General features: G+C 37.0%; 2 protein-coding genes and 1 long non-coding RNA gene across 7 annotated transcripts in view; 1 reads left to right on the top strand and 2 right to left on the bottom strand.

The window, feature by feature from the left end:
* plx (PTB_TBC1D1_like and TBC domain-containing protein plx) overlaps positions 1–15,517 on the bottom strand; it is a 61,093-nt gene that overhangs the window by 29,415 nt on the left and 16,161 nt on the right. For 2 of the 5 annotated variants that reach the window (XM_089713313.1, XM_089713314.1), the window contains one exon: positions 2,559–2,628. The exons of the other annotated variants lie outside the window; for them this stretch is intronic. In XM_089713313.1, coding sequence (XP_089569439.1) covers positions 2,559–2,628 — 70 coding nt within the window. The remainder of the gene's footprint in view (positions 1–2,558; positions 2,629–15,517) is intronic. 5 annotated transcript variants of the gene reach the window in all.
* On the top strand, positions 4,073–7,686 carry LOC149475546 (uncharacterized). Its single transcript, XM_089713205.1, has one exon. The coding sequence runs from the start codon at positions 4,713–4,715 to the stop codon at positions 7,431–7,433; it is 2,721 nt and encodes a 906-aa protein (XP_089569331.1). The 5' UTR covers positions 4,073–4,712; the 3' UTR covers positions 7,434–7,686.
* On the bottom strand, positions 14,036–14,887 carry LOC149475545 (uncharacterized). The gene is made up of 3 exons (XR_016318046.1): positions 14,378–14,887; positions 14,190–14,251; positions 14,036–14,115 (listed from the first exon to the last, which is right to left on the bottom strand). It is a non-coding gene; the product is annotated as an uncharacterized LOC149475545 (long non-coding RNA).

The following is a 15,517-nucleotide window of genomic DNA, read 5'->3' as shown; positions in this document are numbered from 1 at the left end:
GGGGGGACGCCCTTGCGCATGTTGCTACCAGGGTGAACCTTCAGTTCACCCACGCGTCCGCGTTAAAATGTAGAAGCGTTAAGATGTGTTATTCAATGTTAGCCAGAAGGGCTAACATTGAATAACACCACAAAAAAAACCGACTGGTTGTTTATACGTACAAAAACTATTATTGCATGACGTACACTAACGAACTAATAAAACACCAATAGATATATTAAATCGCGTGCGTACATAAAACATCAATATGTTTGTCCTTGTCCTAATTAACTTGTTTATTTGTTTGTACTCGCGTATCTGTTGAAAAGCTCTTCCGTAAATCATATTGTTTATTCGTAAAAACCTTACTTTATATTATATTATGTACTATATACATTTTAGTGTGTATGTTTGTCTGTCTTTCAAGTCGAAGTGGAGTGATTTATAACAGGCTTTTTTTTCTGGATATAGTTAGGATCCTAGAGGCTACTTTTTAAGGTGGTGAAGTGAAAGTGTGAAACATCTATAATTCTCATGGGATTTTCTTTGACTTCGCAATTTAAGTTTAAGTTCGTAGTGAAAGTGGTTAAGTTAAGATTTTAAATAAGTAAAACGCGTAAATTTTGAACATAATATAGGGACACTAGCGGTCCGCCCCGGCTTCGCCCGTGGTACATATGAAAAATAGATGTTGGCCGATTCTCAGACTTACCCGATATGCACAGAAAATTTCTTGAGAATCGGTCCACCCGTTTCGGAGGAGTATGCAGACTAACATTGTGACACGAGAATTTTATATATATAAGAAGATAATAAGACCTAAATCAAGATTCATCTAATCGTCTTCTCTCAACCATCGCATGTCATTCAATTTAAAGCCAAGGTTATTAATTATATCGTATCGTATATTATATCATGTTTTCATATATTACTAGCTGTGCCCCGCGGTTTCACCCGCATTGCTCCGCTCCTGTTGGTCTTAGCGTGATGATATACAGCCTATAGCCTTCCACGATAAATGGACTATCCAGTGAAGTGTTTTTCCACTTCTTTAATTGTTTGCCATCGGATCAGAAAGCAGTTTCTACAAAGAGCCTGCAAGAAACTCTGTAGTTACTACTTGATGTTTTGAAATTATACAGGGTGTCCCAGTGTTGGTATACTAAGCTCAAAGGAGGTTATAGTTTTGCATTTGATGAGTTCGTAAAAAATACTTATAAAATTCCAGACGCTTTTTTTTTCAAATACATAGATGAATTGTTAAAACTCTATGTGTACACCCATAACAAGCAACCCGCCCACTTTGCCATCAGCACGTGAGAGATTATGTTTTCATAGACAAAATGCTCATATTATTAGCGAAGCGGTATATGCCGGCTGCGCGAAGCTAGAGAAGAAAACATGGATTAACAGGAAAAATTTAGCGTGGGACACCCTGTATAATCATCTAAATTAACGTTCTTTCTTTCTTATGTCTTTCATATACATTTGATAGTTGTTTATTTATTTGTATTCGCAGTATACGAAGACGCAAGGTCTTGCATTTACAAGTATTCCGTCTTTGTATGTTTTCAGTTGTTATTAACTGGTACACACATACATATTATATTATTATCTACACTAATATTATAAAGAGGAAAACTTTGTTTGTTTGATTGTAATGAATAGGCTCATAAACTACTGGACCGATTTAAAAAATTCTTTCACCATTCAAAAGCTACATTATCCACGAGTATTATAGGATAGGTTTTATCCCGGAAATTCCACGGGAACAGGAACTATGCGGGCTTTTCTTTGAAAACGCGAGCGAAGCCGCAGGCGGAAAGCTAGTATTACTATATGTATGTTTAGATTCGTTTTAATAGTAACACACACTGAAAGTGGGTACGAAATTTCATAAAAAATACATGCTTTCATGCTGTTTTAATATAATAACAGAACACGAAAAGATAAAACACACTTTAGTGAAGTTTTTAGTTATTAGTAGTCACTCAAATCGGGTTAGGAAACGCAGCACAGACCATATAAATTGTTATTTTTGTGAGAGCTTAGAAAGAATCTCTTATAAGTACGTAATTTTTGGTAATGTACCTTTTTACATTTGAAAATAAAATATATCTACATAATAAACTATATGAATTCACAAAGTTTTATTTTTGGTTATCAATTTCATCAATTACTATTTTATACTATGTATAATAGGTGGTAATAGTCTTTATTATAGTTTATGTAAGATAAACAAATGAACGCCGCGCTCGACAGCCGCGTGGCAACGCCGCGTTTGAACACCACGTTCAAGCGAAGCGCGGCAACGTCTTGTTCGACAGCAGCGTGGCAATGCCGCGTTCAACAGCAACGTGGCAACCCCGCATTTTACAGCCACGTGGCAAAGCGGCAGTTTATAGCAGCTGCAGCGTAATAACGCCGCGCTTTGCGTATGCAAACGTAGCGTGTGAACGCTGAGTTTCTTTTCCAATTAAAATTGTGTATTTGCACGAATTTGTGTAGGTTTGAAAATATTTTCTATAACATCTTTCTTAAGCTCTCTTAACGATATGGTCTGCACACACAACCCTTACCAGCGTCTTCACATTGATAGCTGATGTGTCGGAATGCGACCCAAAGGGGGGGCGGGTAGGGTGCATTGTTCTGAAACAGTTTATATTTTATAACTATTTACTTTAATATTATAAACAACATGACTCAAAATTGCCTGAGAGATGAAAAATATTTGACCAGCGTTGTACAAAACGTTCATGGAAATTAGTACCTTATTTCGTGGCAGTAATGTTCAAAGTCTATTGTATAAATCATTGGAAAACTCTGTCAAATACACGCGTTGGCAGTTTTCCGTCAAATCAATAAAACTGTTGTGTGACAGAAAACATTTGATAATTTTCATAGAAATTTAAATTATTAATTTTACAGTTCGGGCGTTGACATCGAACGGGTGAACTAATTGTAATAAACAATTGACATATGCGTCAATTGTTTATTACATTAAAACATTTAATTCATAATTTGTAATTCTTTAAATGCACAAACATGGTATGTATTTCCTGAAAAATCTGTATGTATTGTTTTATTTTTTGTTTCAATGTCAATGTCTTTTGAATTCGGTATGTTTTAAATGTGTTTATTAATTATTTGTATGCTTTGTATGTACCTACTTACACCTACTTATTTTGATTTTTCTTGTGATAAAACGATATTTAAAAATGTAGTTTAAAACTATTGTGATATTTATGTTCTAGAACAACTCGAATATTATTTAACAATTGAAATATACCAGGAAATTCGTTTAAATATTTATTTTGGCAACGTTTTGGCGGCAAAATGCCAATGACCTTTACGAGTTGGGAAAATCATCAGCTAATGTGTGTGTGTGTGTGTGTGTGTAGCCCTTTAACACGCTCTTTGCTCACCTGTATGTTTGTATGTAACCGACTCCTTTAAAAGTCGATTTGGACCTTTAAACGGACAGATTTAATTCAAACTTTGTACATACTTATCAAGGATCGGATAATTATAAAGAAATAATTTCATGAGAATAATTGTGTTTTTTTGCTATATTTTTGCGCAAAGCTAGTCTATTATAAATAGCTGTATATGTATAATACTTTCACACCGAAACCACTGGACCAATAATAACAAAATTTTAAAAAAGATAGTCTCTTCTATCCATAAGACATGTACCTACCTACTTACAAAAAGACTCGATGCAAGTGAAATAAGGGATGGAAATATTTTTGTATGTCACGCGATAGCGTAAAACCGCGGGAAATTGATAGTTTTATACAAAAAAATAATTTTCAATTAAGCTAATTGATTGTGACACCGAATTTGAAATAAAGCGATCTTCTGTCTCTTTCTAACACATAGCACTTATATACGTGCGAAAGGGATAGTTGTGTGACGTCATTAACCCTATTTAGGGCAAAGGGGAAGTTTTATTAGTCACCGTTTTTAATTAACTTTCTTTGGAAAAGAAAATCACAATTTTTCGGGCTTTGTTTGGTGAAAATAAATATTTTCAATCTTTATGGTTCTTGCAATTTTAGAAAGGGTAAAATAAAATATTTCTATAATATAGCACGCAATAATTTAACTGCGCAGTCTACCATTAATAATTACACCTCATTAGATTGTCGCGCCTCTCTGGCGCCTTATGCAAACAAAGGGCCAGACAAAACCGTTACTGCGGCGCCGTACCAGTGGCGGCCGAGTACGGATCCAATTAAGGATTCTAACAAAGAAAGCCGCGTTTTTATTGCGTCTCGCACCAGACAGTCATTAGGTGCGCCGGCGCCTATTCAACGGCCGCGGCGGTCTGCTCGTAATCGTATAAAACTCCGCTGCTGCCGTTGATCAGGGCCAGTCAGTAGTCAGTCAGCAAACAGAGAATAGGGAGCACGGTTCATAAGTTGTTAGCTTATCAATATTATTTTGTTTTAATTGTATTATAATAATATTTAAGTGTTCCCTTTGTTTTGTTCTCTTTGTTTTTGTTTGCTTTGTTTTATTTTATTTTATTAGTTTAGTATTCTGACTGAAAGTTGTAAATATTTGTGTAAATATAATTTTGTGTTTCTTTTAAATTAAAGTCGTTTTACCAAAGTGAGTTTTTTTAGTTTAATTTATTTTCTTTAATACGCGGCAACACGCTATAAGTGGCAGCCCAACGTGGAGCCGGACTATAATAATAATAATAAACTCAGTGAACTTTGTATATAATGGTTTTAACGCGATCTCGTGCTGGGAGCCCCCAGTCAGTGGTTGAGGCCCCGTCCGAGGAAATAGCGCCGCAGGCGACTTCCTCGTCTCGCTCGATGGGCGCCTCCGCTGATGCCGCTCACGTGTCCTTTGTGGACGCGCCGCCACCGCTGCTGACGCCTGATGCCGCCGCTGGTGCCGCATCTTCTCCGGTCATGATGTCGACCGATCAGCTGTTGTTGCTGATTAGCAGGCTAAGTCGCAGCGATCCTGTAAGTACATCAGTGCCCACCTATTCGGGCAATTTCTCTAAATGTACTGCACGATTCTCGGGGGATAGACAAGATAACGTTGAAGCGTTTTTAGATGCCATATTTACATACAAAGAATGTGTATGCGTTGAGGATCACATAGCGCTGCGTGGATTGCCTATGTTATTAACAGGGCTCGCCGCTACGTGGTGGCAAGGAGTCAAAGCCACAACCCTCACTTGGAATGACGCTGTTGACGCATTAAGGCAGACTTTTGGTACACGACTACCACCACACAAAATTTATAGAAAAATGTTTGAAAAAGAACAAGGTTTATATGAAGCCACAGATTTATTTATTTGTAATCTTCGAGCACTAATTGCCCAGCTGCCACCTTTTACCCTTACTGAGGCGGTTCAGCTCGATATGTGCTATGGCTTGTTGAATCGAAGAATTCGGGAAAAGATCCCACGTTCTGCATTTAATTCATTTCAAGAGTTATTGACGCAAGCGAGGCGCGTTGAAGATATTCACGATGAAACGCATTCGCGTATCTCTCATCCGAGAGACAGCAAGTCAACATCATTGGTTAAAACAACACAGCTGATTCCGGAAGGTATGCCCTCTTTCGATAATAACAAATCGCGACTGAAGTGTAATTACTGTAAACAGTACGGTCATATTAAAGAGGCATGCCCACGCTTGACGAATAAACAATTGAACACGAAGGAGGAAGCTATTGGAGGTGAACCGCGCGCCACTAAGGTGACGTGTTTTGGCTGTGGAGCGCCCGGCGTCATACGCTCGAGCTGCCCTACCTGTCAAAAAGTGCCCGCGCCTAACGCTAGTTCGTTCCAATCAGTGTCCGCGAGTGCCGATTCTATTGATTCGCGTGTGCGTCCTGTGTTGTGTATAGAAATATATGGTGAAGTTGGTAAAGTTTTAGTTGACACTGGTGCTAAACATTGTATAGGCAGTATTAGTTTAAGATCGCATTTGTATAAAAACAATCATAAATTTAATTATGTATTTACGGAATTAAAATATGCTGACGGGCGAACCTGTGCACAAACTGTTGAAATTGCACAAGTTAAAGTGACGGTGCGAGACGTCTCGTTTGAAGTAAGTTTCATTATGCTACCTAACGCGACCGAAAGTCTATTAGGGATGAACTTTATCCAAGACGCTGGTATGGTGTTTAACTTTGATAGCGGTGTTTGGTTTATGAGGCATGATAAGGTGCCTCAGTCGATTCTTTTTGAAAATAGGACGAATCAGTCGTCATTGTATTGTTCATCTGTGAGTCTTCGTGAGGACGAAGGATCTCATCTGAGTTCGGATGAACGTGACGGACTATCATCTCACCTCCTTAATACGTATGAGAATATTGTCACTCCAGGGGGAGGACCCACCGAGTCTGCTATACATCGTATTGATACGGGAGAAGCACCGCCCATAGAAAGCCCTCCGTATAGGGTCACGCCCGCAAAGAAAGAAAATTTAGTAGCGGATACTCTTAGTCAATCAGTGACTGAGGATACAGATTGTGATTTGTGTCAAAAGTATAGAGCTACCTATTTGAAACCGGCTAGTCTTATCCAGACTCCTGTTCTTCATCCCCGCTTTGAGGTCCTCGCCATGGATTCGTTTGGCCCTCTTCTTGAAGGCATTCATGGTGAGAAGTGGTTATTACTGATTGAAGATACAGACAGCCGATGGGTCGAGCTTTTTGCGCTACAAAATGCTACTACAGAATCTTGTGCGAAGATACTTATAAAAGTTTTCTTGCGCTATGGTTTGCCTTGTAGAGTCATCTCTAACCATCCAGAGGTTAAGCCCGCCAAGCGTAAGAATCGAGAGTTTCCATTACTTTTCCATAAATGGCCATCAATTCTTCCTACAGATCTTAGCCGAAGCGATGTCCAACCTTATAAAGAGGGAGACTTAGTCTTAGTGGAGACTCATATGATGAACAATGCACCAAAGGTTATCACGAGTAAATTCGATCGTGTCGGTCCTTATCGTGTCTCACAAGTTGTGAGCCCGACGTCATTTATTGTAGAAGACCGCGATGGTGTTGTCAAAGGAAAATACCATGCCAGTGCTTTAACACCTTACATAGGTTCGGGAACCGCTATAATTCATCCGCGGCGTCGTGGTAGGCCAGCCAAGTCACGCACGGGACGTACTTGTGACTTGGAGGGGGAGGTTATAGCACGCAATAATTTAACTGCGCAGTCTACCATTAATAATTACACCTCATTAGATTGTCGCGCCTCTCTGGCGCCTTATGCAAACAAAGGGCCAGACAAAACCGTTACTGCGGCGCCGTACCAGTGGCGGCCGAGTACGGATCCAATTAAGGATTCTAACAAAGAAAGCCGCGTTTTTATTGCGTCTCGCACCAGACAGTCATTAGGTGCGCCGGCGCCTATTCAACGGCCGCGGCGGTCTGCTCGTAATCGTATAAAACTCCGCTGCTGCCGTTGATCAGGGCCAGTCAGTAGTCAGTCAGCAAACAGAGAATAGGGAGCACGGTTCATAAGTTGTTAGCTTATCAATATTATTTTGTTTTAATTGTATTATAATAATATTTAAGTGTTCCCTTTGTTTTGTTCTCTTTGTTTTTGTTTGCTTTGTTTTATTTTATTTTATTAGTTTAGTATTCTGACTGAAAGTTGTAAATATTTGTGTAAATATAATTTTGTGTTTCTTTTAAATTAAAGTCGTTTTACCAAAGTGAGTTTTTTTAGTTTAATTTATTTTCTTTAATACGCGGCAACACGCTATAATAACTACATTGAGTACATAGCTATTAGCACAGACTACTATTAGTTATACGAGCATTTGTTGTTCTGATGGTAAAACTAAAATTACTACAAAGTTTCATCCAAATCAGAGAGTAACAAACAAACATACATTCATCCTCACAAACTTTCGCATTTATAATATTAGTACATTACTGTAATTAGGAAGTAGGACTATAATAATTAAATAATTTGTAACCAAGGCAACCATAAAAACAATCTTGAAATCTTGTTATGTCAATATATTTTATTCGTTTGTCTTTCATTGTTTTAAAATAAACAAAAAATCATGAGAATCGCGGATATAGTTTAATTGTGTAAATAAGGCGACTCATATAAATTAATATTATAAATGGAAATTAAATTTTTTGTTCGTTTGTTATGATAAAACTCAAAAACAACTCGTCCTAGTTAAATTAATATAAATATTATAATAACCATCATAATTAAGTACATTGTCATCCTGGGAAAAGATGTATTTTCCGACTATGTAACATATTACTACCAGTTTGGTATTATGTTATCTGTGACTAGCTGTGCTCCGCGGTTTTACCCGCAGTGCTCCGCTCCTGATGGTCTTAGCGTGATGATATATAGCCTATAGCCTTCCTAGATAAATGGGCTATCTAACACCGAAAGAATTTTTCAAATCGGAATAGTTCCCGAGATTAGCGCGTTCAAACAAACTCTTCAGCTTTATAATATTAGTATAAATTAGTTATTACGTACCTATCTAAAATGATTATTTATTTCTATTTTGTCCCTGGCAAAACATAATAGATAAGAAAACAGACATCTGCTTTTAACCCAATCGGGAACATATCAGGTTTCAACCATAATAATATAATACAAACATGTAATAATTTTACTGGTAAACTAAAACTCAAATATTTTTTATTCATGTAAAATTTTTGTATTTATGTATATTAATTTAAAAACCATCGATTCGGAAGGTCGTTTGTATACAGAAAAGAATCGCCAAGTAACTCGTTTCTTATTCTGTAATTTGATCCAAACAGACAAATTAAAAAAAAATCAATTCATTGCCTGCTTAGTGCGTGCGTAACTTTCCTGTGATTTTAGACTTGCATTCCATTCATTTTAAAGTCATAAATTAGGTATTATGACATTATTAAATTTTGTTCAAAATCGATTTATTAAAATTAAAACCCAAGCGAAGTAAGGTAAAAGACCTTGTATGTACCCAATGACCTTACAGCTAAATACAGGTTGTGTTTACATATAATAATTTAATATTTGACAAAAAAAATATATTCATGAATTATATTTAAAAATGCCTTTTTTGCGAAACTACGAATATATTAATATTTCTCGTGTATAATTTTACGCTATTATAGTATTCTAGCTGTGCCCCACGGTTTTACCCGCATTACTCCGCTCCTGTTGGTCGTGTGATGATATATGTATAGCCTTCCTCGATAAATGGACAGTCTAAAAGTGAAATAATTTTTCAAATCCGACCCGTGGTTCTTGAGATGCTTGTTTTATAGCGTGGTCAAGCAAACACAAACATACTCTTCCGCTTTTTTATACATATAAGTAAGATAGAGTATGTATTTCAATTGAAGAGTGCAAAAAAACACAGCACTTACACGTAAAACAATTATTAACGCTAATATAAGTATATATGTATTATTAATGAATATAAAATATATTGTTCTAAAATCCACGTACTATTAACACGAAAGTATTTGAGGATGGCTGTTTGTTACTCTGTCACGCAAAAACAGCTGATCACATCTGTATGAAATTTGATATAAAGATAAATTATAGTCTGGATTAGCACATAAGCTATTTTTCTTATTATCACGAGCGTAAAGACGAAACATTAAACTGTGTTATATTTTAGGTGACTAACCGGTTTGAATGAACCAAAATTATTTCATCTTTTATTCAATTAACTTTATATCTATTCAAATTAATATTTTAATCACTTCTAGTTATCAGATCAAATTTAGAATATTAAATTGTCGTTACGTTGTTAACCTTTACTTATAAATTACCAGATATGGGCCGTTTTCTAGTAGTTACCCGATTATGAAGTAATTTTAATTTTTTAAATATTTTGAAGCACAATATAGTATTTTTTTTTTGTCTGTTAGGTTAGAAGTGTTTAGTTTTTGGATTCTTCTTGTATGACTGAGAGTGACACTGAAAAAAAAACGTCGTCGTGGCTCTTGGGTCAAAGTTGTTTGATTTCAAAATAAACTTTAATAAAATCAAAATGATATGCGACTAATTGTAACTACTAGTATAGTATTATATTATCTGTGATTTTAACTATTTTTGACAGGTCGCGTTGATATAAAAAAATTGCATCCTCCTAATATTATAAATGCGAAAGTTTGTGAGGATGTGTGTGTGTTTGTTACTCTTTCACGCAAATAGTACTGAACCGATTACAATGAAATTCAGCACACATATAAAGGGTAACTTGGATTAACACATAGGGTAGGTTTAATCTCGGAAATCCCACGGAAACGGGAACTATGTGGGTTTTTCTTTGAAAACGCGGGCGAAGCTGCGGGCGGAAAGCTAGTACATATTATTATATATTACCTTTTTTATGCTAACTACTAAACCGGTTCATATTTTGTCACTATGCCAAATATTATACATATTTGATCGGCTGTTTTGGCGTGAAAGAACTTCCTCAAACTATCTCTATAATATAAGGTTTATAAAATACCTAAGGTTTATTATAAGGTTTATTAAATGCGGTCTCTGCCGGTGTTCCTCAGGGCGGCGTTCTGTCTCCTCTCCTCTTCTCCATCTTCATTAACTCCTTATGTTCCCGGCTGACGTCTCTGTACCATATGTATGCTGACGACTTACAGATATATACTCAGTCCACCCTTGCTGACCTACCTAAGGCAATACATTCTTCTAATTTCGAACTATCTAATATAACTAACTGGTGTAGCGAATTTGGTCTGAAAATCAACCCAGCTAAAAGCAATGTTATCATAGTTGGTAGTCCCTACCTAATTTCGGAAATTGACTGGGGCATTTTGCCAAACATTAAAATTGGTGACGTTGCTTTGCCTTACAAAACGGTAGTCAGAAATTTAGGTGTGTTGCTTGACCAAACTTTATCTTGGTCTTTCCATATCCAGGAACTAAGCCGTAGGATATATGCTGCTTCTGCTACGCTCCGGCGGCTTCGTAACTTCTTGCCTATTCCTACTAAAATTACGCTAGCGCAATCCCTTCTCCTTCCCATACTTGATTACGCTGATGCATGTTTTCCTGATTTAACAGCCGAGCAGCTTGATAAACTTGAGCGTCTTCAAAATTTCTGTATTAGATTTATTTTCGGCCTTCGAAAATATGACCATGTTTCTTCTTTCAGGAAAAAGCTCAAGTGGCTCCCTATCCGACTTCGCCGGGATCTACACTATTTGCAACTACTGTTCCGCATCCTTTTTAATCCCTCTGCTCCTTCCTACCTCAAGTCCAATTTTTCCTTCTTGCACAATGAAAGCTATTCACTTCGCTCTGAGGACAGACTTATCTTGCGTGTTCCATGCCGACGCACAAATTTCTATGGCAAGTCATTCGCAGCAATTTCCGTGAAGTTATGGAATTCTCTGCCGTTAAACATTCGACAAGCCAGGACCGCTTCGGGGTTTAAAAATCTTGTGAGACAACACTTTCTCGACAAGCCAGGACCGCTTCGGGGTTTAAAAATCTTGTGAGACAACACTTTTTCTTGGTTTTTCTTGCTATTATTATGTTTCTCTTCTCCATAATACTCGGGTACCACCAGAAGGACGGTACCCGGATCTTTGGAAGGCTTACGTGGGGACACGGATCCAACACGCAGAGGCCCTTTCGAGACTTTTAATGTGTTGTGGGACACCAGCCGCAGCCTGCCCATGACTGCACTATAGAGATACAGCCCTAGGCAGTCCGCGGCCGATGTAGGACTATTGCAGGGTATGGAAATTTAATAATTGGGCTATGGATTGGGATGCTAAATGGACTGGTACTGGGGACTATGGGAAACTATGGCACCTGCCTTTCTACTAAAAGAAAGTAAAAATATGTTGGCAGGTGGTGACTCGCCCTCTCACTGTATGGGCCCCGAAATAAGTCGCTGCAATAGTGCGACAAGGGGGCAACATATTGTGAGCAGCTAAGGGTGGAGAGGCGTCCCTGGACTTTAAACTACGATCACGCGCTCCCTGAGGGTCCAGCATCACGTGCCCACTCGCCACTTACGCTTCGCATCCACCCTTCGAGCTAAAAGCTCTCGCGACTCCACTCTGGCCGGCCGGTTAAGGCAAGCCAGAGGTGGGGGTCCTGTCCTCGTCAGGCTTCACTCCGACCGGCCGGTGAAGGCAAGCCGGAGATGAAGACAGGGGCCTCCCCCGGGAGTACTCGGTTCCCGCGGGGTCGCTACTCCCCGACACCCCGCCACAAGGTGTCCTGCGGGTTGACTGATTGCACGGGTGGAATATCTATTGTCACGTAGACAATAGATATTCCAACCGTGGGCGATGGGGTCGTCACATCCCTACGCCCCTATTATTATTATTATTTTATTTTTTTTCCTGTTCTCGTCCCGCGTACCTTTTTGCTCGTTACCTTTTACCGTGGTTGCCTGGAAGAGATCACTACGTAGTGATAAGGCCGCCAAGTTAGTTGTACTCTGTTTTTTAGCTGTAAGTAATTTTAAGTTTTCCTGATTGTACAACTAATAAAGTGTTAAATAAATAAATAAAATAAAATACTAGCCGTGCCCGCGTCATGGCAATACCGTCACGTCATGGAGCAATGCGACGATTTTCTTCTGACTGACACTTCTGACACGTGTGCTCGGCACACACACTCTTTTTTTTCCTTGGCTAAAGCTGCGTGCGTAAATAAATCCAGTTTTATACCCGTTAAGACGATACACAAAAAAAAAACCACTGCTTGGGGGGCGGAGTCTAATAGCTCGCTATCGCGAACGCGGGTGTGCGCGAAGTCATTCTTGCAAACTCGCCGCGCTGCCGCTGGCCGACTCGGGACAAACATGTATGGAGTCGTCATACAGTTATAAAATTGTTATACTTACATATATTTAATTGTTGATTTATTGGATTTATTTTCTTGCTTATAAACAAATAATCTTCTTTTTAACAACTACTTAGACATTATTAATAATTATTATTATTTCGTAATGTTTACTTTATTAAAAAATAATACAGGTTATAAATATAATCTTTAAAATAACAAAAAATATTGTTACTCTGAAAAAATGAAATGGTACTCAATAACGCGGACTACTGAATTGAATTAGATAGAATTTGATGCTGACGTAGATATTACATCATGCCCAGAAATGAAAGGTACTATTTCTGAAAGAAGTTATAAACCCTAATTCTTCTCAGTCAAAGTCAAGAGTGGAAGATATCACTAATACAGTAAAACTGATGCGAAACTTTGGATGTTAATTTGTATATTTTTTTGTTAGTTGTTACTTAATCACGTCAAGACTACATTACCAATTTTGATAAAATATAATAGCTAATTGCCTGGATTTACACATAGGATACTTTTTATCCGAACTGAACACTTCTGTGGGATAAAACAGGATTCACGATATAACCTAATTCCACGCGGGCAAAGCCGCTGTCGGATGATATTTTTTTAAATAAAAAAATTGTTTAAAAAAAACACAAAATATATTGACGCATGTATTTATTTTTGCACTCTATTATAATTGTAATTATTCATTACAAATAATCAAAATAAAATAGCCAGAACAAAGTTAGGCCCTGGTAGGGTAGGTAGGCAGGTACAGCAATGTGAGACGAACACTGGCTTATTTATACCAATAATAATGTATTATAAACATTAAATTAAGTTTACTTTCTAACAACAAAAATACATAATATTAGCTAATGTGAAAACGAATCAACCAATCATCCCACAACAATGAAATGTGCACACAAATATTCATCCAAATCGGTTCATGTGATTAGGAGGAGTGACTGCAGCGTCATCTTCCGGGCCCAATTGTGTTTCCAGATCACCCAGGAACTCAATTTAATATACTTACACAAAATTTTTCGAAATGAAAACTCACATTACTATGTAAATATGAATATAAACCTGTTTTAGTACTAAGCAATTTCCCGCACAGGTGTAGTAAGTATAAATGAAATAAATATCAACATCAAATTTTTTATACAACATACTTATCTACCACCTACTAAGAAATGTAATTCTTGAAATTATTTCTTATTTTTTTTAATATAATACTACTCCAATGAGCTCCTGTTCCATATTACATCCACCATACTTCCACTAAGTTCACCATGATTTTTTATTTCTTTGCACTTTGTTGCTTTTTGCTAAAAATGGAATCATGCGATAAAACCAGTAGAGCGTTGATAACATACATTTTTGACTGAATAAAGGTACTTACGAAGGAGTGGGTTCACATTGTGAACAATCAGTGGGTTTATTTTCCTTCTGGATTCCGGATTTCTGAAAAGATTATCTATGCTATAAATGAAAAAATCTTACACATTCGTTATGTACTTAAAACAGGGGTACATATCAAACATCGTCTATAATACAATTATCATCAAATTTAAAATAAAACCAACTTACTTCATTAATTTGTTCCAATTGTAAGCATTATTTTTCCTCCAACCTTTATGTTTCTTCTTCTTATTTTCTTTATTGTCCCCATTTGTCTTATCGTGTTGTCACCCTTTGTTACGATTGCGCGAGCGACACAAGTTCCCCGTGTGACGGCCGTAGCGGGAATGACTCGTGCAGCGATCGGGGTAGGAAGGTACAGGGCGGCTCTCGCTATATTGGCTGGTCGCGCGCTAATTTCAAGTATTTCTTGTTTATTTCAAAACCATCGCATATTTCAAAATTCTAACTCGGTAGACGTATAGGTTGTATATTTTATAATTAATATCCAAAAAGTCGTAACTTTACGTTTGTTATTTTGAAGATGCCAGAGATTATAAAAAAATAACAATGAGAACTTTGTATTTTTTTTCTATCGAGAAAATATCATGGAATCATGTTTCTAAAACGGTAGACGTATTGTGTTACTATTGAACTTTCTTGTCAAGAATTTTCATCACGACAACTTCAATAATATAAAAATTACGAAGGTTTAAAAAGGGCCGTAAATGTTAGAAAAATTAATTCATCACCTTAAATTCAAATCTTACGGCACATAAGTGTTTACATATTATGTATGTACATATATGCAAATATATCTTAATTTATTCATAATATATTAACTTAAGTTATTCAAAACACGACAAAACATTAACTTAGTGACGTTCATACTTGATTGCACTTAATTTAACTTATGAATATTATTGTGATGGTGCGGTGTTTATTTTCAGAGGGTTAAGGTTCGATTCCAGCATAATCTATATCTAGTAATATTATAAAGCTGAAGAGTGTTTGTTTGTTTGAACGCGCTAATCTCAGTAACCACAGGCCGGATTAGAAAAATTATTTCATTATTAGATAGCCCATTTATCGAGGAGGGCTATAGGCTATATATCATCACGCTAAGACCAACAGGAGCGGAGCAATGCGGGTAAAACCGCGAGGCACAGCTATTTAATATTAAAGGGAAATTAACTCAGGACTATTTTACGACTCAGGATTATTTTATCGATCACTATACCAGAAGATTTTTTATCGTTATAAAGCATATAATTTGTGTGAAGAAATAAGTGTGAATAATAGTAACAATATTTAATAACACGGTACAAT

The sequence above is a fragment of the Colias philodice genome, chromosome 30 (assembly GCF_061535455.1).
Source record: "Colias philodice isolate Cphi_HAF_F1 chromosome 30, ilColPhil1 Martin Lab GWU primary, whole genome shotgun sequence".
Lineage (NCBI taxonomy): Eukaryota > Metazoa > Arthropoda > Insecta > Lepidoptera > Pieridae > Colias > Colias philodice.
The sequence above is the reverse complement of the archived record's forward strand: the minus strand, read 5'-3'. Positions and strand labels throughout refer to the sequence as shown.